The 27,306-nt window shown below is 48.7% G+C and overlaps 1 protein-coding gene across 1 annotated transcript in view; it reads left to right on the forward strand.

Moving 5' to 3' along the window:
• Nucleotides 1-27,306, forward strand: part of cpb2 (carboxypeptidase B2 (plasma)) — a 95,073-nt gene that overhangs the window by 62,328 nt on the left and 5,439 nt on the right. Inside the window, exons 9-10 of the mRNA XM_038802678.1 lie at nucleotides 10,297-10,499; nucleotides 10,618-10,702. Of these exons, the coding sequence (XP_038658606.1) occupies nucleotides 10,297-10,499; nucleotides 10,618-10,702 (288 nt within the window). The remainder of the gene's footprint in view (nucleotides 1-10,296; nucleotides 10,500-10,617; nucleotides 10,703-27,306) is intronic.

The raw sequence follows: 27,306 nt of genomic DNA on the forward strand, positions 1-27,306 counted from the left end.
AACTCTCCAGAGGAAGCGAATGATTCGTTATAACCAATGGCCTGGACAAGGGACAGACACGGCACCGATGAGAGTTGTACAGAGAAAGACTCTGAAAGAGCAAAAGACTCATTGGACACTGAGCATGTTTGCGCAAGACTGTGCTTTCTCGTTCCGATTATAAAGGAAAGAGTATTAGAAAGGAGTGGAGACTGGGGAAAGCAGGTGAGGATTTAAACAGAGAGAATGGGCAGTCAGCGGAGGAGGACCACCACATTAGCAGCAATACCTAGCACGGGATGACAGAAAGCAAGGGGGACTGCGGTGCACCACCTACAGGGAGGAAGCGTCTGGGCAGGGGGCCGGGCACAGAGACGGGAAGGGAGAAACACAGGGGAGACAGGGAAAGGGTGACACAGGGAGAGGGGGTGGATGGGGGGGGGGGGGGGGGGGGAAGGGACACAATAGGAAAAGAGATGGAAAATGAGCTGGGTGTTGTATAGGCCTCGGCAAAGAGGAACAGGCTGAGGAAACAAGATGGCACCACAAGCAACCACTTTGGAGGGTCCCTAAACAAAGGGAAACCCTAGAGTGCAGGCGTACACAGAGTTGGAGGCTATGTTGGGTGCCCTCTGGACAAAGGGAAATTCTGGAGCGCAGGGACCCGACCACAAGGTGAGAATGGTGACTGCGGACATTTTGGACGGCCCCGTAACAAAGGGAAACCCTGGAGTGCAGGGGCGCGTCCACAAGGTAAGTATGGTTGATCTCACAGGAGCGGGGATAAAAAACACCCACCAGGATTTTCACCTGCAATGTCAGGGGACTTAATGGCCCAGTGAAAACAACTAAAGTCTTCACCCATCTGAGAAGCCTGAAAACTGACATAGTCTTGCTACAGGAAACACACATGAGGGAGAAGGACCGACTGTGGGTAAGAAAGGGCTGGGTGGGACAGACATACGATTCAAGCTATGGGACGAGGGCTAGGGGAGTAGCCATATTGATCAGTAAGAGGACAAGGTTCACGACGACAAGGATGGTTATGGACCAAGTGGGAAGGTACGTCACGGCTGGCAGTGTCCTAGACGGGGCACCAGTAGTCCTGGTTAATGTGTATGTGCCCATTGGCTTAATGTAAAAAAGACCTTGGTGCAAATCGTCGACATTGACACGCACCGACTGATCAACAAAGAACAAAGAAAAGTACAGCACAGAAACAGGCCCTTCGGCCCTCCAAGCCTGTGCCGACCATGCTGCCCATCTAAACTAGAATCTTCTACACTTCCTGGGTCCGTATCCCTCTATTCCCATCCTATTCATGTATTTGTGAAGATGCCTCTTAAATGTCACTATCGTCCCTGCTTCCACCACCTCCTCTGGCAGCGTGTTCCAGGCACCCACTATCCTCTGTGTAAAAAACTTGCCTCGTACATCCCCTCTAAACTTTGCCCCTCGCACCTGAAGTTAAAACTCACCACTATTCCTAGAATTCCCCCTATACCAAAAAGGGTCTATATTCTAAATGGTGAACAGGGATTCTCACTCCCTGACTCCGATGCAGGCTTCGGTGGGTGCTATTCAGGTCAAACTATATTTTCAAGTTATCCCCCGGTATAACCCATACCTTCACTTACCCCTTAGTAGCATCAATGTCCTGGGTCCTGCGTTGCTAGGTAAGTAAAATAGGCTAATAACCACTGTTTGAGGTTAAAACTTTAAAGTTATTTTATTATTATAATTTTTCTTTTAAAAGCTGCACTTTCTTTACAGAAAGGTAAAAAGATCTTGCTTCTGGATCCTTCTGGTTGGTTGAAGGGACCTTCAGGCCCAACTTGACAATCAATCTTCTTTTTAAAATCTGGTCTTCTTTAGATGTATTCGCTGGTGAACTCGGTTGCTGTGTCCTGTCCTTCCCATGTACCGAGCAGTGAGAGCTGGCTCTGCTGGCTGTCCCCTTTCTTCGGGTTTATATTCTCTTTCAAACAGTTATTAAGTTTTAATGACTTTAAGGGGCTGGTTTAGCTCACTGGGCTAAATCACTGGCTTTTAAAGCAGACCAAGCAGGCTAGCAGCACGGTTCGATTTCCGTACCAGCCTCCCCTGACAGGCGGCGGAATGTGGTGACTAGGGGCTTTTCACAGTAACTTCATTGAAGCCTACTCGTGACAATAAGCGATTTTCATTTTTTGTAAATTAGCTTATTTCACTTTGATTGTAAAAAGTATCTTTGATCTAAAACATTCTAATACAACTAAGTATTCATTTTGGGAATGGCCTCAGCCCTCAGATCTGATTACATTGTCCTTTGTGATATTCAAAAAATGCTTTGGTTTCAATAGAGGTGTTACTTTTAATACCTGTAATTTCAATAGTTTAATTTTCCAATTGTCCCCAGCTCATAAATTTGCCTTTGATTTTGACTTCAAATTATGTTTCTCGTAGACAGGTTGTCTCCAATTTTCTTTTAATTTACTTGGTATTAGTAGAATTTCACACTTAGAATTGACACCAAATTCAACTGAACATTCATTTCCTTTCCAGCTGTTTACTAAGCTGTAGTTGTTATGGGGGACTTTAACTTTCCAAATATTGACTGGAAATACTATAGTTCGAATACTATAGATGGGTCAGTTTTTGTACAGTGTGTGCAGGAGGGTTTTCTGACACAGTATGTAGACAGGCCAACAAGGGGCGAGGCCACATTGGATTTGGTACTGGGTAATGAACCCGGCCAGGTGTTAGATTTAGGTGTAGGTGAGCACTTTGGTGATAGTGATCACAATTCGGTTATGTTTACTTTAGCAATGGGCAGGGATAGGTATATACCGCAAGGCAAGAATTATAGCTGGGGGAAAGGCAATTATGATGCTATTCGGCAAGATTTAGGATGTATAGGATGGGGAAGGAAACTGCAGGGGATGGGTACAATCGAAATGTGGAGCTTTTTCAAGGAACAGCTACTGCGTGTCCTTGATAAGTATGTACCTGTCAGGCAGGGAGGAAGTTGTCATGCAAGGGAACCGTGGTTTACTAAGGAAGTTGAAGCACTTGTCAAGAGGAAGAAGAAGGCTTATGTTAGGATGAGACATGAAGGCTCAGTTAGGGCACTTGAGAGTTACAAGTTAGCCAGGAAGGACCTAAAGGGAGAGTTAAGAAGAGTGAGGAGAGGACACGAAAAGTCGTTGGCGGATAGGATCAAGGAAAACCCTAAGGCTTTCTATAGGTATATCAGGAACAAAAGAATGACTAGAGTAAGATTAGGGCCAATCAAGGATAGTAGTGGAAAGTTGTGTGTGGAATCAGAGGAGATAGGGGAAGCGTTAAATGGATATTTTTCGTCAGTGTTTACACTGGAGAAAGACAATGTTGTCGAGGAGAACACTCAGGTTCAGTCGACCAGGCTAGATGGAATTGAGGTTCAAAAGGAGGAGGTGTTATCAATTTTGGAAAATGTCAAAATATATAAGTCCCCTGGGCCAGATGGGATTTATCCTAGGATTCTCTGGGAAGCCAGGGAGGAGATTGCAGAGCCTTTGTCCTTGATCTTTATGTCATCTTTGTCGACAGGAATAGTGCCGGAAGACTGGAGGATAGCAAATGTTGTCCCCTTGTTCAAGAAGGGGAGTAGAGACAACCCTGGTAATTATAGACCTGTGAGCCTTACTTCGGTTGTGGGTAAAATGTTGGAAAAGGTTATAAGAGATAGGGTTTATAATCATCTTGAAAAGAACAAGTTGATTAGCGATAGTTAACACCGTTTTGTGAAGGGTAGGTCATGCCTCACAAACCTTATTGAGTTTTTTGAGAAGGTGACCAAACAGGTGGATCAGGGTAAAGCGGTTGATGTGGTGTATATGGATTTCAGTAAGGCGTTTGATAAGGTTCCCCACGGTAGGCTATTGCAGAAAATAAGGAAGTATGTGATTGAAGGTGATTTAGCGGTTTGGATCAGTAATTGGCTAGCTGAAAGAAGACAGAGGGTGGTGGTTGATGGCAAATGTTCATCCTGGAGTTCAGTTACTAGTGGTGTACCGCAAGGATCTGTTTTGGGGCCACTGCTGTTTGTCATTTTTATAAATGACCTGGAAGAGGGTGTAGAAGGATGGGTTAGTAAATTTGCAGATGACACGAAGGTCGGTGGAGTTGTGGATAGTGCTGAAGGATGTTATAGGATACAGAGGGACATAGATAAGCTGCAGAGCTGGGCTGAGAGGTGGCAGATGGAGGTTAATGCGGAAAAGTGTGAGGTGGTTCACTTTGGAAGTAGTAACAGGAATGCAGAGTACTGGGCTAATGGCAAGGTTCTTGGTAGTGTAGATGAACAGAGAGATCTCGGCATCCAGGTACATAAATCCCTGAAAGTTGCCACCCAGGTTAATAGGGCTGTTAAGAAGGCATATGGTGTGCTAGCCTTTATCAGCAGGGGGATTGAGTTTCAGAGCCACAAGGTCATGCTGCAGCTGTACATAACTCTGGTGCGGCCGCACCTGGAGTACTGCGTGCAGTTCTGGTCACCACATTATAGGAATGATGTGGAAGCTTTGGAAAGGGTTCAGAGGAGATTTACTAGGATGTTGCCTGTAATGGAGGGAAGGGCTTACGAGGAAAGGCTCAGGGACTTGAGGTTGTTTTCGTTAGAGAGGAGAAGGCTGAGAGGTGATTTAATAGAGACATATAAGATAGTCAGAGGGTTAGATAGGGTGGACAGTGAGAGTCTTTTTCCTCGGATGGTGATGACCAACACGAGGGGACATAGCTTTAAATTAAGGGGTGATAGATATAGGACAGATGTCAGAGGCAGTTTCTTTACTCAGAGAGTAGTAGGGGTATGGAACGCCCTGCCTGCAACAGTAGTAGACTCGCCAACTTTAAGGGCATTTAAGTGGTCATTGGATAGACATATGGATGAAAATGGAATAGTGTAGGTCAGATAGGCTTCAGATAGTTTCACAGGTCGGCGCAACATCGAGGGCCGAAGGGCCCGTACTGCGCTGTAGTGTTCTATGTTCTATGTTCTAAGAGAGTTAATTTCAATGAAGGTGTGAAACATTTGCTTTTAGCTGTATGCTAAATTTCACTTGGTTATGACTTGAAAGACCTGCCTGTTCTAAACATTTGTCACTTAATTCAATTGAAACCTTCATCCATGCTTTTCCAGATGCTTCCTAAGATAGTTACATTCAATGAAGGTGTGAGCCATTGTTTTACCTTAATACATGACTCGTGTGTGTTTGCTAAATCTGCTTGTGAGAAATAATCTGCATTTTATAATCCTGCTCTTTGCAGCTGCTATTAACCTTTTGTGGGATCTTTCCCTGTATCCTCTCATGTTTCTATTAGACCAGATATTGCCAGACTTCCATGTTTCAAATGGCACATTTTTCCGTATTTTCAACAACACACCTTAAAACTATGCCCCCTAGTAATTGACCCCTCTCCCCTGGGAAAAAGCCTCTGACTATCCACTCTGTCTGTGCCCCTCATAATTTTGTAGACCTCTATCAGGTCGCCTCTCAACCTCCGTCATCCCAGTGAGAACAAACCGAGTTTATTCAACCGCTCCTCATAGCTAATGCACTCCATACCAGGCAACATCCTGGTAAATCTCTTCTGCACCCGCTCTAAAGCCTTCACATCCTTCTGGTAGTGTGGTGACCAGAATTGAACACTATATTCCAAGTGTGGCCTAACTAAGGCTCCATACAGCTGCAACATGACTTTCCAATTGTTATACTCAATGCCCCGGCCAATGAAGGCAAGCATGCCTTATGCCTTCTTGACTACCTTCTCCACCTGTGTTGCCCCTTTCAGTGATCTGTGGACCTGTACACCTAGATCTCTCTGACTGTCAATACTCTTGAGGGTTCTACCATTCACTGTATATTCCCTACCTGCATTAGACCTTCCAAAATGCATTACCTCACATTTGTCTGGATTAAACTCCATCTGCCATCTCTCTGCCCAAGTCTCCAAACAATCTAAATCCTACTGTATTCTCAGACAGTCTTCATCGCTATCTGCAATTCCACCAACCTTTGTGTCGTCTGCAAACTTACTAATCGGACCAGTTACATTTTCCTCCAAATCATTTATATATACTATGAACAGCAAAGGTCCCAGCACTGATCCCTGCGGAACACCACTAGTCACAGCCCTCCAATCAGAAGAGCACCCTTCCATTGCTACGCTCTGCCTTCTATGACCTAGCCAGTTCTGTATCCATCTTGCCAGTTCACCTCTGATCCCGTGTAACTTCACCTTTTGTACCAGTCTGTCATGAGGGACCTTGTCAAATGCCTTACTGAAGTCCATATAGACAACATCCACTGCCCTACCTGTATCAATCATCTTTGTGACCTCTTCAAAAAACTCTATCAAGTTAGTGAGACACGACCTCCCCTTCACAAAACCATGCCGCCTCTCGCTAATATGTCCATTTGCTTCCAAATGGGAGTAGATCCTTTCTCAAAGAATTCCAGTAATTTCCCTACCACTGACATAAGGCTCATTGGCCTGTAGTTCCCTGGATTATCCTTGCTACCCTTCTTAAACAAAGGAACAACATTGGCAATTCTCCAGTTCTCCAGGGCATCACCTGAAGACAGTGAGGATCCAAAGATTTCTGTCAAGGCCTCAGCAATTTCCTCTCTAGCCTCCTTCAGTATTCTGGGGTCGATCCCATCAGGCCCTGGGGATTTATCTACCTTAATATTTTTCAAGACGCCCAACACCTCGTCTTTGTGGATCTCAATGTGGCCCAGGCTATCTACACACCCTTCTCCAGACTCAACATCCACCAATTCCTTCTCTTTGTTGAATATTGATGCAAAGTATTCATTTTGTACCTCACCCATTTCCTCTGGCTTCACACATAGATTTCCTTGCCAATCCTTCAGTGGGCCAACCTTTTCCCTGGCTGCCCGCTTGTTTTTTATGTACGTGTAAAAAGCCTTGGGATTTTCCTTAACCTTATTTGCCAATAATTTTTCATGACCCCTTTTAGCCCTCCTGACTCTTTGCTTAAGTTCCTTCCTACCTTCCTTATATTCCACACAGGCTTTGTCTGTTCCCAGCCTTATAGCCCTGACAAATGCCTCCTTTTTCCTTTTGACGAGGCCTACAATATCTCTCGTTATCCAAGGTTCCCGAATTTGCTGTATTTATCCTTCTTCAGCACAGGAACATGCCGGTCCTGAATTCCTTTAAACTGACATTTGAAGCCTCCCACATGTCAGATGTTGATTTACCCTCAAACATCTGCCCCCAATCTAGGTTCTTCAGTTCCTGCCTAGTATTGTTATAATTAGCCTTCCCCCAATTTAGCACATTCACCCTAGGACCACTCTTATCCTTGTCCACCAGCACTTTAAAACTTACTGAATTGTGGTCACTGTTCCCGAAATGCTCCCCTACTGAAACTTCTACCACCTGGCCGGGCTCATTCCTCAATACCAGGTCCAGTGCAGCCCCTTCCCTAGTTGGACTATCTACATATTGTTTTAAGAACCCCTCCTGGCTGCTCCTTACAAACTCTGTCCCGTCCAGGCCCCAGCACTAAATGAGTCCCAGTCAATATTGGGGAAGTTGAAGTCTCCCATCACAACAACCCTGTTGTTTTTACTCCTTTCCAAAATATGTCTACCTATCTGCTCCTCTATCTCCCGCTGGCTGTTGGGAGGCCTGTAGTAAACTCCCAACGTTGTGACTGCACCCTTTTTATTCCTGATCTCTATCCATATAGCTTCGCTGCCCTCTGAGCTGTCCTCCTGTAGTACAGCTGTGATTTTCTCCCTAACCAGTAGCGCAACTCCGCCACACCTTTTACATCCCCTTCTATCCCGCCTGAAACGTCTAAATCCTGGAACGTTTAGCTGCCAATCCCGTCCTTCCCTCAACCAGGTCTCTGTAATGGCAACAACATCATAGTTCCAAATAGTAATCCAAGCTCTAAGTTCATCTGCCTTACCCGTTATACTTCTTGCATTAAAACATATGCACTTCAGGCCACTGGACCCGCTGTTTTCAGCAACATCTCCCTGTCTGCTCTTCCTCAGAGCCATACTGGCCCTGTTCCCTAGTTCTCTCTCAATGCTTTCACTTTCTGACCTATTGCTCCGATACCCACCCCCTGCCATGCTAGTTTAAACCCACCCGTGTGACACTAGTAAATCTCCGCGGCCAGGATATTTATGCCTCTCCAGTTTAGATGCAACCCGTCCTTCTTATACAGGTCACACCTGCCCCGGAAGAGCTCCCAGTGGTCCAGATAACGGAAATCCTCCCTCCTACACCAGCTGTTTAGCCACATGTTTAGCTGCTCTATCTTCCTATTTCTAGCCTCACTGGCATGTGGCACAGGGAGTAATCCCGAGATTACAACCCTAGAGCTGCTGTCTTTTAACTTTCTGCCTAGCTCCCTGAACTCCTGCTGCAGGACCTCATGCCCCTTCCTGCCTATGTCGTTAGTACCAATATGTACAACGACCTCTGCCTGTTTGCACTCCCCCTTCAGAATGCCCGCTACCCATTCGGAGACATCCTGGACCCTGGCACCAGGGAGGCAACAAACCATCCTGGAGTCTCTTTCAAGTTCACAGAAGTGCCTATCTGTGCCCCTGACTATAGAGTCCCCTATGACTATTGCTCTTCTGCGCTTTGACCCTCCCTGCTGAACATCAGAGCCAGCCATGGCACCACTGCTTTGGCTGCTGCTGTTTTCCCCTGATAGGCTATTCCCCCCAACAGTATCCAAAGCGGTATACCTGTTCGAGAGGGGGACAACCACAGGGGATTCTTGCACTGACTGCCTGCCTTTTCTGGTAGTCACCCCTCTCTCTGCCTGCACCTTGGGTGTGACCACGTCTCTATAACTCCTATCTATGATGCTTTCCGCCACCTGCATGCTCCTAAGTGCATCCAATTGCTGCTCGAACCGAACCATCTGTGAGCGTCTGTGAGGAGCTGCCATTGGTTACACTTGCTGCAATGTAGTCGACCGGAATGCTGGAAGCGTCACAGATCTGCCACATCTCACAGTTGGAGCACTGCACCCCGCTGAGTGACATTTAAGCACTAATTAATTAATTAAAAACAACTGTGTACAGGACCCATTGACAGACTGATCGAACTCCAGATCAGGGAAAAGGATAGTCATGGCCAGGAAGTTGGCAACATTCATGGAGCAAATGGGGGTGGTGGACCTGTGGCGGTTCCCACATTCCAGTGAGAAGGAATTCTTGCTTGTTCCGCCGGTCCTCAAATCATACTCGAGACTAGAATTCTATGCAGTGGGGAAAGCGGTGCTTCCAGGGATAGTAAGAGCGGAATATTCTGTGATAGTTATGTCCGGCCACGCTGTGCATTATGTGGATGTGAGGTTGGAGACACACTTGAGCTGCTACTTTGTAAATATCACGTGCGTTCCATGTTAAACTGTTATCCTGTTAAAGTTGGTAAATGCCAATAAAAATATTTTTTAAAAAGATTTGTATATTATAATTAATGATTTTGTGATTTCCCCAGAAGATATTTCTTTATGAATATGATAGGCTGGCATCTGATATTCCAGCTGGGAATGTTGGCCAGGCCTTAATAAAACCATCTGTGTGGCTGAATAAAGCAGCTGTTTCAACGACAGCAATTAATTACCATGCTGGATTGATAAAGATACAGGCTGCATGCTAAAAAAAGAAAGGGCCGTTGAGCATAATGCACCTTGCTGAGGAAAGCCACAAATCTACTTTTGTCGAAGTGGAAGTAAACTCTCGAACTCATGGTCTATGAAGAGTAATATATATAGAATTCTGTGCAGTGCCCAGTATAGAACTGTGTGCGGCATGGAAATGTCAGCATAAAATAATGCGCACCATCAGTCTTCTGACTTGCAAACCTGCGACACCACAGGGTATTTGTGAACAATTCCACGGGAGAACCTCTGGCATATAATTATTTTTTCAGAAATTCACATCCTCAAATAACTCAGTCATTCTAACTAGAGATCATACTTCTGAGGTCTGAGGACACACAGGACTGTGAAATATTGAGACTGCTGCACCACCAACCAAATTAACGTGTGAAAACTGATCGACTATTTTTCCTGGTAAAACTCTACAATAAACAGGAGCAAATGTCTGCCATTGATTTAAGATAGTACAGTAATCTAAACGGTCAGAGGGTTCAGGAATAGAACATTGACAATTCAGGCCTCACTATGATGACATAGAGAGATATACACTGTTCTCCATTTCTAAATATGTTTGGCGAGAATATAAAAGTTAGTCTGTGTACTCATTTTGGCTTTTCTCCTGTCTAAAGGTCCTGGGGCATCAAACAACCCATGCAGTGAAACCTACTGTGGACGTCACCCTGAGTCTGAACCAGAGGTGAAAGCTGTAGCTACCTTCATCAGGCAGCGATCAGATCACATCAAGGGTTACATCTCAATACATTCATACTCTCAAATGGTTATGTTTCCGTACTCTTACAAAAGGTCTAAGTCTAAGGATCATAAAGAGTTGGTAAGAGATTAACTCAAATGTTCAAATAAAATTACATACATGTGGGCATGTGAACATACAGCCCAAGTGTGTAAAAGTTTTTGGGTGAACTAACACTCATGATCTCTCTATTCTACAGAATTATGTAGCGCAGAAGGCAGTTATTGCTGTCAGGTCTGTGCATGGAACCAACTACAGATACGGAAACTCAGCAACTTCTACTTGTGAGTATCTTTAAAGTTCGGCAAAACACATACCAAGAGGAGCAGTTCACAAAAAGCAGATATTATAGCAAAATTTCTTCTTTGAGGCATAAAATGAATTTCCATAACACATGAATGATACAGCACAGAGCGCGACTGTTTGGCTCAGCATGCCTTTATCAGCTCTTTGGAAGAGTCATCCACTCCCCTGCTCTTTTCCCATAGCACTGTCTTACTTTTCCCCTTTCAAGTATTCATCCAGCTCCGTTATGAATGCTACCACCACAGTATCAAGCAGTATATTCCAGAACACATTATAGTCATTCAGGAGACACAAAGATGAAGATTTAAACAGATTTATTCTAAACTCAAAAGCAAAGCGCACAACACAAGTGTCCCAGTCTGGAACTAACAGAACACCCAGTCTGGGTCTGGGATGGCATTTAAAGGGGACAGTAACAAGTCCCTGCTGTGGTGTTCTTTGTGTTGCTAATTTTAGGACAGTTGGCGTAGTGTTCACAAAGACTACAAATAGCCATAAATTTAACAAAGCTATAAATTTATTAACACTACTTATTTGGATTTGACACTTACTCCTGTAAAATTCACAGTTGATAATAAGCATATAATCTACACTCATCAACTACTAATCTCTACACTATTATATTAGCTATGATCTGCTCTCACTCACACTATCTTTCCTTCAGTCTGTTCTCTAGCTTTCTGCTCAACCTCTCACCCATAATGCTTATCATCAACACATTTTATAGTTGTACATCTAGCTCCCTCTAGTGGTTGATTTAGACATTACACTAACCCTTGCAGTTCTTACATTTATGATAATGTCACACCCGCTAAGTGGGTCACCACCTGTTACCATGGGAATTCATTCTCTATGAGCCCCATGGGGAGATTAATGAGTCATTCCCCGAGTTGCTCGTGAAGGTTATTACGTAAAGATCATAGGATTTACAGTGCAGAAGGAGGCCATTCAGCCCATCGAGTCTGCACCGGTCCTTGGAAAGAGCACTCTACCCAAGCCCACGCCTCCATCCCATCCCTATATCCCCGTAACTTAGTAACTCCACTGAACCCTTTTGGACACTAAGGGCAATTTAGAATGGCCAATTCACCTAACTTGCACATTTTTGGACTGTGGGAGGAAACCTGAGCACCCGGAGGAAACCCACCGCACACAGGGAGAATGTGCAGTCTCCACAAAGACAGTGACCCAAGCCGGGAATCGAACCTGGGACCCTGGAGCTGTGAAGCAACTGTGCTACCCACTATGCTACGTGCTGCATGTCTCCTCTGATTCTTGTGCCAATCACCTTAAACACATCGGGGTCAAAATACATCTCAGGTGGGGAGCACAAAATGGCGATATTGGATCAGCCCTCTGTTATACACAGCACCTGCTGTACAGTGACTATCGGGCGGTGCATAGAGTGGCCAGCCGGTTAATTATTGCCCACTTTGAGCCACCACCCGAGACAGATTTCTACCCCATGGACGGATTCTCTGTTTCTGAGACTAAGTGTTGATCCAACTCAGAACTCGTGGACTTTCACGACAGCAAAACTGGCTCTACACCTGGAACGAATCTGCTACCGTTAAGGAGCTTGCACCATCGCCACGTCGATTCAAATGAGAAATGGCGCCAGATCTGCCTGTTCCGTGATTGACACTCAGGAGCCTGTCAAGCTTCAGCAGCATATACACACTTCGCTCCCCACACACTCCAACCCAGCCAACAAGATGACAGCAAGGAGAGCAGCCCTGAGATTTACCGATGCTGAACTGGAGACCCTCTTGGTCGCGGTGGAGGAGAGGAGGATGACTCTGTACCCCGGCCCGGGAAGGGGGCTGCCAGCCAGCACTGTTTGCCATTCCTGGGCGCAGGTGGCAGAAGCGGTGAGTCCTGTGGGTAACAACGTCCGGACCGGCCAGCAGTGCTGAAAAAGCTGCAAAACCTCCTCAGTGTGGCCAGGGTGTGTAGGGAGCGCTGTACCCCTGGCACTAACCCACATCCCACACACCCGTGACCTGACCCCACCCCCCCCCCTCCCCCCCAACCCTGTGGGCGAGCGAACCTCCACACTGCACCACATGCCAGGTGCTACCCACCCCCTGGGCTGCATGCATTGGACTGTCCAACACTATTGTTTTCTGCACCCCCCCGCCCCCAGGGGAAGGCCGTGCAGACTGCCGGGAGCAGCAGAAGGTGGGAGGGGGAATGTCGGACCTGCAGCCCCTAACCATGACAGAACAGAGGACCCTGGACTTGGTCGGCGGTCTGGAGGAAAGGGAGGCCGCCAAGGTGTATTTGGCCGCGGGCGAGGAAGTGAGGTCCCGCTTAATTACGGTCCCCGTGACACGTGTGTCAACTCCTCCCCACCAACACCACCCCCACACCACCCTCCCCCCACACCATCTTCATCCTACACCACCCCCACCCCATCCCATGCACCAACCCCCCCCCCGGCCCATGGTCTAATCATATGTCTTGTCCTGCTAGTGATGGGGTGGGTCCACCTGACTTCCCTCATCCCCAGCCTGTGCCACAGCCGGAGCCCCCCACCCGCCGCCCCGTGAGCCGAGCAGTGATGGGAGCAACTCAGTCACCAACCCTCTGCCCGAGAAGTGGGAGACCCTGGAGCTCGGGTCAGAGGATGACAGTGACTTCCCGTCACAGCTGTCTCCAACACCCTCCATCATCCCAGAGACACTCACCTCGGTTGGGCACTTTAGTGAAGAGGCTCCTGGGACACTCTCTGGTGAGCACCACACAGCTGCTCTGGTACAGGAGGTGGAGGGACGAACACCTGAGGGAGCGGACGGTCAGAGGGCAGGCCAACCCGAGGAAATAGCCTCAATCCAGATGGGTCTCAAGCTTCTGGAACGGACAGTCCCATCCATAGTGGATATGCAGTCGCAGAGCCTGGAGCTACAAGAAGGGTTATCGGCGCACATTCACCACCTGCAGGTGCAGTTGGAGGAGTCCAACCATGTGCAGCATCAGGAGGAGGTGCCGAATGTGGTAAACCACTGTACACCTGTATTAGGTGATGTAAGGTAGGACCTGTATTACAGATTCGCCGGTCGCCCCTGCCTGCTGTCTCCGTGCAGGAAGAGGAGTATAAATATGCGTGTCCTCTATTCAACTGCCATTTCGCCAGCTGCTGTAGGAGGCCACGCATCTTACTGCAATACAGCCACAGTTGTCCCCAATCTGAGTCTTTGTACAATTGATCGTGCATCAATTTATTGCAGTCAGATTTTCTACAAGATGGACCTCCGAATCAAACCAGATCGCCTGCAGCTGGATCCGCAATCGGCCGTCGCCAGAAGAGACTTTAATCACTGGCTAGCTTGCTTCGAGGCTTACATAAACTCAGCGACCAACACACCGACGGAGGATCAGAAGATTCAGATCCTGTTCTCAAGATTGAGCTCCAGCGTGTTTCCGCTGATCCAGGACGCCTCGACTTACGCGGACGCCATGGCGCTCCTCAAAGAGAACTAAGCGCAGAAAGCGAACTCGCTCTTCGCCAGGCACCTACTCGCCACTCGCTCTCAACTCCCTGGTGAGTCCATTGAAGACTTCTGGCGGGCCCTAATCCCACACGTCCGGGACTGTGACTGTCAGGCCGTCACGGCTACCGAACATTCTAATCTCCTCATTCGCGATGCTTTTGTAACGGGGATTGGCTCGGACCTCATCCGCCAAAGACTGCTGGAAGGGGCCACACTCGACCTAGCGGAGACTACAAAGCTAGCGCTGTCCATGACAGTCCCCTCACGTAACGCTCAGGCCTCCCCCTCCGGCCGCGTTGCCCACCCATCCTATCCTTCGTGGACCCCGCAAACGGCCGCCCCAGCTGGGGCCTTACCCAGCCAATACGCCTGCGCCACACGCCAATCCGCGCACCCTGGGGGTCCCCGATGTTACTTCTGCGGCCAGCAGAAGCACCCTCGCCAACGCTGCCCGGCTCGCACCGCCATTTGCAAGGCTTGCAGCAAAAAGGGCCACTTCACCACTGTGTGCCAGGCCCGCGCAGTCGCCACGATCACCCCCTCACCCCTGACACACGCGCGGCCAGTGGGCGCCGCCATCTTCACCACCACGGACCACGCGTAGCCAGTGAGCCCCGCCATCTCCCCCCCCCCCCCAGTCCATGTGCAGCCCATGGGTGCCGCCATCTTGTTCAGCTCCAGCAACGTGCAGCCCATGGGCGCTGCCATTTTTTCCCCCGCAGGATCCTCAGTCGCCGCCATCTTTTCTTCCCCACGGGGCATGGACGCCGACGAAATTCCACGACCGAGGCCCCACACGCTCTCCGTCTTCTGACACCAGTGATGATCAACCGCAGCTCGCCTCGATGACGCTCGACCAGTCCCGGCCTCACAACCTGGCCACCGCTTCGACTACGGTGAAAATCAACGGCCACATGACCTCTTGCCTGCTGGACTCCGGGAGCACCGAAAGCTTCATCCACCTGGATACGGTAAGGCGTTGCTCCCTCGCGGTCCACCCTGCCAACCAAAGAATCTCCCTGGCCTCCGGATCCCATTCCGTCCCGATCCGGGGTTCTGCACGGTCACTCTCACGGTCCAAGGCGTAGAATTCAGCGGCTTCCGCCTCTATGTCCTTCCTAATCTCTGCGCTGCACTATTACTAGGCCTGGATTTCCAGTGCAATCTCCAGAATCTCACCCTCAAATTCGGCGGGCCCCTACCACCCCTCACTGTGTACGGCATCGCGACCCTAAAGGTCGACCTCCCCTTCCTCTTTGCCAATCTAATTTTGGATTGCGAACCCATTGCCACCAGGAGCAGACGGTACAGCACCCAGGACAAGACCTTCACCAGGTCCGAAGTCCAGCGGCTGCTTTGGGAGGGTATCATCGAGACCAGCAACAGCCCCTGGAGAGCTCAAGTGCTAGTCGTTAAAACTGGGGAGAAGTATAGAATGGTCATGGACTACAGCCAGACCATTAATCGATACACGCAGCTTGACGCGTACCCCCTCCCACGCATATCTGATATGGTCAATCAGATTGCGCAGTACCGGGTCTTCTCTACGATTGACCTAAAATCCGCCTACCACCAGCTCCCCATTTGTAAATCGGACTGTCCATACACTGCCTTCGAGGCGGACGGTCGTCTCTATCACTTCCTCAGGTTTCCGTTCGCCGTCACTAACGGGGTCTCGGTCTTCCAAAGGGAGATGGACCAAATGGTCGACTGGTACGGTTTGCGGGCCACCTACCCGTACCTAGACAACGTCACCATCTGCGGCCATGATCAGCAGGACCACGATGCCAACCTTGCTAAATTCCTCCGAACCGCCATTCTCCTCAACCTCACCTAGAATAAGGAGAAGTGTGTGTTCAGCACGACCCGCTTAGCCATCCTCAGCTATGTGGTCCAGAACGGAGTTCTGGGGCCCGATCCCAACCGCATATACCCCCTCATGGAGCTTCCCCTCCCTCACTGCCCCAAGGCCCTCAAACGCTGCCTGGGATTCTTTTCGTACTACGCTCAGTGGGTCCCAAACTACGTGGACAAGGCCCGCCCACTCATTCAGTCTACCCATTTTCTCCTTACGGCCGAGGCGCAACAGGCCTTCGCCCGCATCAGAGCAGACATAGCCAAGGCCAGGATGCACGCAGTAGACAAGACACTGCCCTTCCAAGTAGAAAGCAACGCATCAGATATCGCACTTGCCGCCACCCTCAATCAGGCAGGCAGACCCCTGGCATTCTTTTCCCGCACCCTTCATGCCTCAGAAATTCGGCACTCGTCCGTCGAAAAGGAGGCCCAAGCTATCGTTGAAGCTGTGCGGCATTGGAGGCATGACCTAGCCGGCAGGAGATTCACTCTCCTCACTGACCAACGGTAGGTAGCCTTCATGTTCAACAACACGCAGCGGGGCAAGATCAAGAATGATAAAATCTTGCGGTGGAAAATCGAGCTCTCCACCTATAATTACAAGATTCTGTATCGCCCCGGCAAACTCAAACGATCCCCCTGACGCCGTATCCCGAGGTACATGTGCCAGCGTACAAGTAGATCGACTCCGGGTCCTACATGACAGCCTTTCTCACCCGGGGGTCACAGTTGTACCATCTTGTCAAGGCTCGCAATCTGCCCTACTCCGTCGAGGAAGTACGGACAGTCACCAGGGACTGCCAGGTCTGTGCGCAGTGCAAGCCGCACTTCTACCGGCAGGACCGTGTTCGCCTGGTGAAGGCCTCCAAACCCTTTGAACGCCTCATCGTGGATTTCAAAGGGCCCCTCCCCTCCACCAACCGAAACACGTATATTCTCAGTGTGGTCGATGAGTACTCCAGATTCCCCTTCGCCATCCCATGCCCCGATATGACGTCTGCCACCGTCATCAAGGCCCTCCACACAATCTTCGCTCTGTTCGGTTTCCCCGCCTACATCCACAGTGACAGGGGGTCTTCATTCATGAGTGATGAGCTGCGTCAGTTCCTGCTCAGCAGGGGTATCGCCTCCAGCAGGATGACCAGCTACAACCCCCGGGGAAACGGGCAGGTAGAGAAGGCGAACGGGATGGTTTGGAGGGCCGTCCAGCTGGCCCTACGATCCAGGAACCTTCCAGCCTCTCGCTGGCAGGAGGTCCTCCCTGATGCACTCCACTCCATCCGGTTATTACTGTGCACCGCTACGAATAACACACCCCATGATCGTCTTTTTGCCTTCCCTCGGAAGTCCAGATCCGGGGTGTCACTCCCGACTTGGCTCACAGCTCCAGGACCGTTCCTGCTCCGTAGGCTCATCCGACTCCACAAGGCGGTCCCGTTGGTGGACAGGGTACACTTGCTCCATGCCAATCCCCAGTATGCCTATGTGGTGTACCCCGACGGCCAACAAGATACTGTCTCCCTCAGGGACCTGGCACCAGCAGGTTTCACCCATCCACACTTCCCCGGCCAGGCGCCATCCTCCCTCCCCCGGCGCTTCCAACATTAACCCCACCAGGACCATCCCTCCTTCCCCTGCCCACGCAAGAGATGAAGAGGATTTTGGCACGCTCCCAAAGTCACCCGACATCAGGCCGGCACCGACGTCGCCAGCATCGGCATCGCCGCCACTGTTACGTCGTTCCCAGCGGAACATCAAAGCAGCAGACCAGTTGAACCTCTAACTGGCACCGGACTTTCAAAAGACTTTATTTTCCCCCTCTTTTTTTTCTAATAAAACACTACATAATTTTCACTACTGTATATAGTTCTACACCACGCCCGCCGGACTCATTTTTAACAGGGGGTGAATGTGGTAAACCACTGTTACACCTGTATTAGGTGATGCAAGGTAGGACCTGTCCTACAGGTTTGCCGGTAGCCCCTGCCTGCTGGCTCCGCCCAGGAAGAGGAGTATAAATATGTGTGTCCTCTATTCAACTGCCATTTTGCCAGCTGCTGTCAGAGGCCACGCATCTTACTGCAATAAAGCCACAGTTGTATCCAATCTGAGTCTTTGTACAATTGATCGTGCATCACCCACCATGCATGCCACCCAGGCCAACACTGCAGGGGTGGTGTCCGTGATGGAGGCATTGGGGCGACAGTTTTGGCCATCGATCAGTATGTCAAAGGCCTGGGGCATTCTGTGCAAGCACTGACCGAGGCCCAGGACAGGGTTGCCACCTCACAGGCAACCATGTGCCAGAGCCACCTGGACATTGCGGCAGCACTCCTGAGCATGGCCTAGTCACAGCAGGCCATGGCTGGGAAAATCAGCGGCATTTCCTAGGCGCTGGCCAACGTGGCGCAGACACAAAGGGAGGTGGCCCAGTCCCAGAGGAAGATGGCACAGTTACTGACTATGTGACACAAACCCAGAAGATGGTGGCACAGTCGCAGCGTGATATGGTGCACTCCCAGACGGAGATGGTGCACTCCCTCTGCTCCATGGCCGCAAGCATGCGGACCCTGGTCGAGACCAGAGAGGGCCTCCAGGACTTGCTACGCCAGGTTGCAGGGGTGCCTAAGGGTACAGCTCTCCTCGCAACCCTGCCTTGTGGAGTAGCCCAGGAGCCATTGGGCATCCCGAGGGAGGAGGAGGTGATGGGATTGGTGTCGGCGACTCCTGCAAGGGAGGTGCCAGAACACCACAGCACCTGGGACCCCCACCCCCTTACTGTCCCTGGTGCATCTAATGGGCAGAAGGCAGAACGGGGCGGCACCACGCCACAAAGGATCCCTGAGCAACAACCGGGCCCATCCAGGCCCGGTCGCCCCAGAAGACGACCGCCAAAGGGGACCCAGGTCGCAGGGCAGGAATCACAGCTACCGCCTCCACTCCTGCTGTACTGTCTGGGGAACCACCTAGTGTAGCTTTAGGGCCCGTAAGACCAGCAAGTTTGAGTTGGCACGGGCGCAGAGCAGAGTTCAGTTAAGGGCCTAGGACACAAATCTGTAAATATTTGTTCTCATTAAACATATGTTATCACTGTTGCAACCTGTCTCGGTGCTCTGTCAGATGGGTGTGAGGGTTGAGTTGGCCTGGGTTGACCAGTGGGGGAGGAAGGAATGGGCGGACATTGTGGGCTCGCCTCCACCCAACCAGCCCCACGACCGTCACCCCATCGTTTAGATGGGACCGTGTGATAGAATGGCCAGCTCGCATGCAGGTATCACCCAGGTGGATGGCGGAAAGTACTTCCGTGGGCAGGAGTCAGATGTTGTCATACGATGTGGAGCACCAGAGCTCATCGCAGAGCGGGTTGTCATCGTCCTCTATCCCTTGGCAAGACTCGCTGTTACTGCCAACCCAGGACCCCACCCCTTGGTGCGGCAGGTATGTATCATGGAGGGAGTTGCAGACAGGGCATGGCCAGTGGGGTGATGTGGTGTCTGTGCAGCTGGCCAGTCCCCCCTTCCACCCCGCACCCCCCAGTTGATGAACTTGGAGGCGATCGGAACATCTCGTGCGGGTTGATCCTGGCACATATGTCATGCGGCCTCCCTGTCCTGCCCATCCCCCCCCTCCCCCGCATCCTACTCGTCAGACGAGGCCTGATGTTCATCCTCCTCCAGCACATTGCCTCTCTGCTGCACTATGTTGTGGAGGATGCAGCAGGCCACCACAATGCGGGTGACCTTCCCAACGTCATACTGGATGTGAACCACATCTTCAGGAGCCCAAAGCACTGTTCGATCACGCTCCCGGTTGCTGTATGGGTGTTGTTGTAGCGATATCCGCGTCGGTCTATGTCCTCTGGATAGATGCCATCAGCCACAATCTCAGTGGATAACCCCTGTCGCCCAGGAGCTAGACCCCTTGCCGCTGGGGTGTCTCGAACATGTCAGGAATTGTCGAGTGTGCCAGGATGAATGTGTTTTGCACATTGCCCGGGTATCGGGCGCAGAGGTGAATGATGCGCAGCTGATGGTCATATCTCAGCTGCACGTTCATCGAGCGGTAGACCTTTCAGTTTGTGTCGAGCAGCCTGTCATCTGGCTGCTTCCCGTCAATCACCCCCTGGACCGGGCGCATGTCGGCAACCTCGCCGGCGGGCCAGCCTGGTGGACCCAGTCCATATTTAAGTGGGTGTATTGAGCCGCCTGGGCATATAAGGCCTCAGTGATAATGTGGATGCACCTGTGCACCGTGGTCTGTGAGACCCCGGACAGGTCCCGTCGCATAAAAGTTCATGGTAACCCCGTCACCTTGAAGGCCACCGGAGCGGGCTGCAGCACACTCCACTGCTGCATGCTCCGCTGCTGCAGCTTCCTCCTCAAGCAGGTCCAGCTTGTACAACCGCAGGGCATCCCCCAAGGCTGTGGCGACTAGCAGGAAGGCCACCATTGCTGGTTGATATCCAATTTCTGCAGGGGTGAAAGGCTGACATGTTAGCATGGTGCATGCCCTCCCCCGTACCAACCAGGTCCAACGGGCTACATGGTGGCCCCTGTTGGCACTGCGGACTCTGCCCCCGCATGTCCCCAGTCCCCCATCTCCGCACTCCTGGCCCCGTCCCTTGCCAGCACCTTGGAGGCTTCTGGCCCTGGCACTTGTCCCTGATGCCAAGGTTACCATCGGCAGGCAATGCCTTCGCCAGTGGTACATTCCTCCCTGGGTGGGCCACCAGTGGGTGGTGGCCTGGTGTGAGGAGGCATGGCGGAGGGTATGAGGATGGGGGGCACCCATAAGGCTGATGTCCCTCTGCAGAACCAGGGTCCAGGCTTAGCGTTCAGTGGGGTGCGCAGCAAGATGGCTGCAGTAATGGCGGTCCGTGCCTGGACACTGTCCCAGTCCCATGGGAGGTCACCCAGGCCGCTTGGCCTGTTCCCCCCGTCACCCCACCTTTCCCAGCCCTGGCAGGGCCCCAACCAGCCTGGCCAGTGTCCAGACCGGCAGCTCACAATCGCCCCTTTCTCTATCCTTCATCAGTTTTTTGGGTAATGAACCAGGCCAGGTGTTAGATCTGGAGGTAGGTGAGCACTTTGGAAACAGTGACCACAATTCGGTGACCTTTACGTTAGTGATGGAAAGGGATAAGTATACCCCGCAGGGCAAGAGTTATAGCTGGGGGAAGGGCAATTATGATGCCATTAGACATGACTTAGGATGTGTTGGTTGGAGAAGTAGGCTGCAAGGGTTGGGCACACTGGATATGTGGAGCTTGTTCAAGGAACAGCTATTGCATGTTCTTGATAAGTACGTACCAGTCAGGCAGGGAGGAAGGGGTCGAGCGAGGGAACCGTGGTTTACCAAAGAAGTGGAATCTCTTGTTAAGAGGAAGAAGGAGGCCTATGTGAAGATGAGGCATGAAGTTTCAGTTGGGGCGCTTGATAGTTACAAGGAAGCGAGGAAGGATCTAAAGAGAGAGCTGAGACGAGCAAGGAGGGGACATGAGAAGTCTTTGGCAGGTAGGATCAAGGAAAACCCAAAAGCTTTCTATAGGTATGTCAGGAATAAAAGAATGACTAGGGTAAGAGTAGGGCCAGTCAAGGACAGTGGTGGGAAGTTGTGTGTGGAGGCTGAGGGGATAAGCGAGATACTAAATGAATACTTTTCGTCAGTATTCACTCAAGAAAAAGATAATATTGTGGAGGAGAATGCTGAGACCCAGGCTATTAGAATAGATGGCATTGAGGTGCGTAGGGAAGAAGTGTTGGCAATTCTGGACAAGGTGAAAATAGATAAGTCCCCGGGGCCGGATGGGATTTATCCTAGGATTCTCTGGGAAGCCAGGGAAGAGATTGCTGAGCCTTTGGCTTTGATTTTTAGGTCATCATTGGCTACAGGAATAGTGCCAGAGGACTGGAGGATAGCAAATGTGGTCCCTTTGTTCAAGAAGGGGAGTAGAGATAACCCCGGTAACTATAGGCCGGTGAGCCTAACGTCTGTGGTGGGTAAAGTCTTGGAGAGGATTATAAAAGATACGATTTATAATCATCTAGATAGGAATAATATGATTAGGGACAGTCAGCATGGTTTTGTGAAGGGTAGGTCATGCCTCACAAACCTTATCGAGTTCTTTGAGAAGGTGACTGAACAGGTAGACGAGGGTAGAGCAGTTGATGTGGTGTATATGGATTTCAGTAAAGCGTTTGATAAGGTTCCCCACGGTCGGCTATTGCAAAAAATACGAAGGCTGGGGATTGAGGGTGATTTAGAGATGTGGATCAGAAATTGGCTAGTTGAAAGAAGACAGAGAGTGGTAGTTGATGGGAAATGTTCAGAATGGAGTTCAGTTACGAGTGGCGTACCACAAGGATCTGTTCTGGGGCCGTTGCTGTTTGTCATTTTTATAAATGACCTAGAGGAGGGCGCAGAAGGATGGGTGAGTAAATTTGCAGACGACACTAAAGTCGGTGGAGTTGTAGACAGTGCGGAAGGATGTTGCAGGTTACAGAGGGACATAGATAAGCTGCAGAGCTGGGCTGAGAGGTGGCAAATGGAGTTTAATGTGGAGAAGTGTGAGGTGATTCACTTTGGAAAGAATAACAGAAATGTGGAATATTTGGCTAATGGTAAAATTCTTGGCAGTGTGGAAGAGCAGAGGGATCTCGGTGTCCATGTACATAGATCCCTGAAAGTTGCCACCCAGGTTGATAGGGTTGTGAAGAAGGCCTATGGTGTGTTGGCCTTTATTGGTAGAGGGATTGAGTTCCGGAGCCATGAGGTCATGTTGCAGTTGTACAAAACTCTAGTACGGCCGCATTTGGAGTATTGCGTACAGTTCTGGTCGCCTCATTATAGGAAGGACGTGGAAGCTTTGGAACGGGTGCAGAGGAGATTTACCAGGATGTTGCCTGGTATGGAGGGAAAATCTTATGAGGAAAGGCTGATGGACTTGAGGTTGTTTTCGTTAGAGAGAAGAAGGTTAAGAGGTGACTTAATAGAGGCATACAAAATGATCAGAGGGTTAGATAGGGTGGACAGCGAGAGCCTTCTCCCGCGGATGGAGGTGGCTAGCACGAGGGGACATAGCCTTAAATTGAGGGGTAATAGATATAGGACAGAGGTCAGAGGTGGGTTTTTTACGCAAAGAGTGGTGAGGCCGTGGAATGCCCTACCTGCAACAGTAGTGAACTCGCCAACATTGAGGGCATTTAAAAATTTATTGGATAAGCATATGGATGATAAGGGCATAGTGTAGGTTAGATGGCCTTTAGATTTTTTTCCATGTCGGTGCAACATCGAGGGCCGAAGGGCCTGTACTGCGCTGTATCGTTCTATGTTCTATGTTCTAAGTTACAACGCCAGTTTCACGATTTTTAAAAGCACAAGTGAACCACGCTATTGGGAACTTGGCCCATCGGAGGAGAATCACGGAGGCCCCGGAGAATATCGGGTCGGGCCCACTAATTATATCCAAACGGTGTTTACTATACTGGCGTTCCGGTACATACTGATGCTGCTGTCAAGGTGATGGAGAACTGCGATTTGGTGTCAAATCGGATCTGCCGCGATTTTGGCGTCAGAACCGATTCTCCACCCAATCGGGTATTGCAATTTCAGCGTCGGCCAACGGAGAATCCTGCAAAAGATCTATTAAATGTAGCAACATTAATCATTACAACTTACAACGGAACACCACCCATGTTATAAAGCATTGGCAATAATGACTGTCGCTCCAAGGTGGTTTTGAAACAAAATGTCCTCCTATACTGGAGGGAAGAGAGACATATCAGGTTTCAACACCCTTGTGTTTTAGTCACATTATTCCACTTATACCCACCTTGGAGTGTTTGGTATCCCTGTTAAAATTGATAGTGACCATGTGCAAGGAAGCATAGCAGGAAAGTTATATAAATCTCAAAAAGCATGAACCTTATCACAGTAAAAATCACTTTCTCAGCTAAATGTTTAAAATGGTTGGAACATTTCATTAATGTCTGCTCTATATCATTGCTTTATCAGGAGGGAACAGAAAATAAGAACAAAATTATTGATCATTTAAAAGACAAACTACAGAAAAACAACACTTTTGTTCATTAAATCCATCAATAACCGTAGAAGTATCAAAGGTCACAACGGTTTCAATCGATCTCCAGTCATTGAAAACAACTGGAAACTATTTAGAGCTTGAGGTGGCTGAAATGTATTATTATTAAAATAACTTTAAATTCAATTGTTAGTCCAGCAGAAGCTGGCAGGTTTTCTAATGGAACAATCAATCTGCCAGACTTTTCAGCCTTTCTGTCAGAATTAGTTAGAGGCAGAGACATCCTAATGTCATCTATCCAGTCCTGTCAGAGAATCACCTGCAATGGCTTCTCTTTCTGCTCCCAGTGTTACATCTGGACTTCTCCAAGGATCTATCCTTGGCCCCCTCCTATTGCTCATCAATATGCTGCCCCTTCTGATGAAGCAATTGATAAACATTGCAACAGGTTTCAAATATAGATCATAGAATTTACACTGCAGAAGGAGGCCATTCAGCCCATTGAGTCTGCACCGGCCCTTGTCTCCACCCTATCCCCATAACCCAGTAACCCTACCTAACCTTTGGACACTAAGGGGCAATTTAGCATGGCCAATCCACCTAACCTGCATATCTTTGGACTGTGAGAAGAAACCGGAGCACCTGGAAGAAACTCACGCAGCCACGATGAGAAAATGCAAACTCCACACATTCAGTCACCCAAGGTCAGAACTGAACCGGGGTCTCTGCATCTATGAGGCAGCAGTGCTAACCACCGTGTCACAGTGCCATGAAAAGTAGGCCCTTGTGCTCCTCGTAACCAAAATTAATAAACAGCTGTAGGTCAGGTGAACTCCATGATATACTTTGGAGTTTTCTAAACCCTGGCGCATAACTAATTGGAGGTTCGCGGGATAAAAGCCTATCCTTCATGATTGGATTGGCTTAGTGAACTTAAAGACAGTGAGGGGTGAGCATATTTGTGTTTGCTTTTAAGGTGTGGTATTCCAGTTTAGGTAGGGAGTGTGTTGTGGACAATGGCTCTTTCAGAGGATCAAAAGTTTTTGGGGGTGGAGAAGGTCACACGCAGTACTTTACAAACAGGGACTAAAAAAAGGCAAAAACATTGCAGTTAACATTGCCTGATAAAATACGAAAAGAGGTAATTGCAGCGGTAGCTGAACATTTAATTGCCTGAAACACAGTCAGACTCATTAGAAATGGCAAGAATTCAATTTCAGGTTAAGCAATTTGAACATGAAAAAGAATTAAAGCAGCTTGAATATAAAATGAGGGGAAAAGAAAGTATAGTCCTGGCGGAACAAAAAGAGAGAGAAAGGGAGGTACAGATCATGGAAAAAGAGAAAGAAAGAGATAGAGAGGAAAAAGAGAGAGAAGAAAGGGAAAAAGAGAGAGATTTCGAACTTCGGAAAATGGCCATGAAACGTGAAAGTCAGTTAAAATTGGCGGATGTAAAGAGAAACTTACAGTCTAAGGATAGTGATGAGGATAGTGAGCATGAGCGTCATAATCGAAGGCTTGGTGGGGATCTATTTAAATATGTCCAAGCATTGCCAAGGTTTGATGAGAAGGATGTAGAAGCCTTTTTCATTTCATTTGAGAAGGTAGCTAAACAAATGAAATGGCCACAGGACATGTGAGTATTACTGATTCAAACAAAGGTGGCAGGTAGAGCTAGTGAAGTGTTTGCATCACTATCAGAGGAGGCATCTGGAATGTATGAGGAGGTGAAAAAAATCCATCTCAGGTGCATATGAACGAGTGCCTGAAGCCTACAGACAAAGGTTTAGAAATTTAAGGAAATAACCTAGTCAAACAGACATGGAGTTTGAAAGGATCAAACAGAGTAATTTTGATGGGTGGATAAGTGCTTTGAAAATAGACCAAACGTATGAAGCTCTTAGAGAAATTATACTTTTGGAGGAGTTTAAAAATTCAATTCCTGATATAGTGAGAATTCATGTGGAAAAGCACAGGGTTAAAACTGCGAGATTAGCAGCAGAAATAGCAGATGATCATGAATTAGTTCATAAATCAAAGTTTGGTTTCCGACATCAGTTTCAGCCTGTGAGGGACAGAAACTGGGGAAAAGAGAAATACTCAAGTGGTAAAGGGAAAGGGTATTTAATGGGAGATAATAAGGAGAGTGTACCTCAGATTAAAAAATAAATCCAGGAGGGTGGAAGAGAAATGAAAAGTTTCAGATGCTTTTACTGTAATAAACTAGGCCATGTAAAGTCACAGTGTTGGTGGTTGAAGAAAAGTACTGGGAAGGCTGATGTGGTAAAACAGGATAAGTAAAGGAAAGCCCAAGTGAAGTGAAGAAGGTGCAAACGATTGTCCAGCCTGATCAACACGTTGCTTTTAAAGGTTCATCTACCACTGGTAACAATATTAAAACTTTACCTCCACTGACAAAACTACAAACTTTTGCATTCTTGTCCGCTACCCGTTTCATCACATGCTGTGCAACTTTTAAATGTTGTCTCGCCAATTCATCTGCTCCATTTAAGCATTCCCTAAAATTTGACAAGTAATCCAATAATGTAATTTGAGACTGCTCACTCAACAATTTCCCCTTAATCAATTTAAGTGGTCCTCTTACCTCATGACCAAAAATGAGTTCAAAAGGACTGAATTTGGTTGACTCATTAGATGCATCCCTAATTGCAAACAGTACGAATGGAATTCCTTTATCCTCTGGATAATCTTGACAATAAGCCCTCACCATTGTCTTTAACGTCTGATGCCACCGTTCTAACACTCCCTGCGATTCTGGATGGTACGCAGTTGATTTAAATTGTTTTACTCCTAAGCTATCCACAACTTCCTTGAATAACCTTGATGTAAAATTTGGTCCTTGATCCAATTGTATTTCTGTGGGTAGTCCACATCATTTTTAAGGTAATATCATTCCGGTATACACTCAGATTCCTCTTCCGTATATGCTTTCTGATACATCTGTTTTATTTCTATATCTGTCTGTTGTAACTCCGCCAATTTTCTTTACCTTCCACCAGATCTTGTTCTTTTCCAACCATCTGATCAAAAATTGTTTCCGATAATTGAACTTCAACTTTATATTCACTCTTTGATTTCTCCTCTTGTATTAACCTGTGACTTTGTGACCTTGTTACTACACAAGCTGGAAAAATCCCAGGATATTCGTCCTTCAACAATTCAGTTGCTTGAT

The sequence above is a fragment of the Scyliorhinus canicula genome, chromosome 7 (genome assembly GCF_902713615.1).
Source record: "Scyliorhinus canicula chromosome 7, sScyCan1.1, whole genome shotgun sequence".
NCBI classification, from domain to species: Eukaryota; Metazoa; Chordata; class Chondrichthyes; order Carcharhiniformes; family Scyliorhinidae; genus Scyliorhinus; species Scyliorhinus canicula.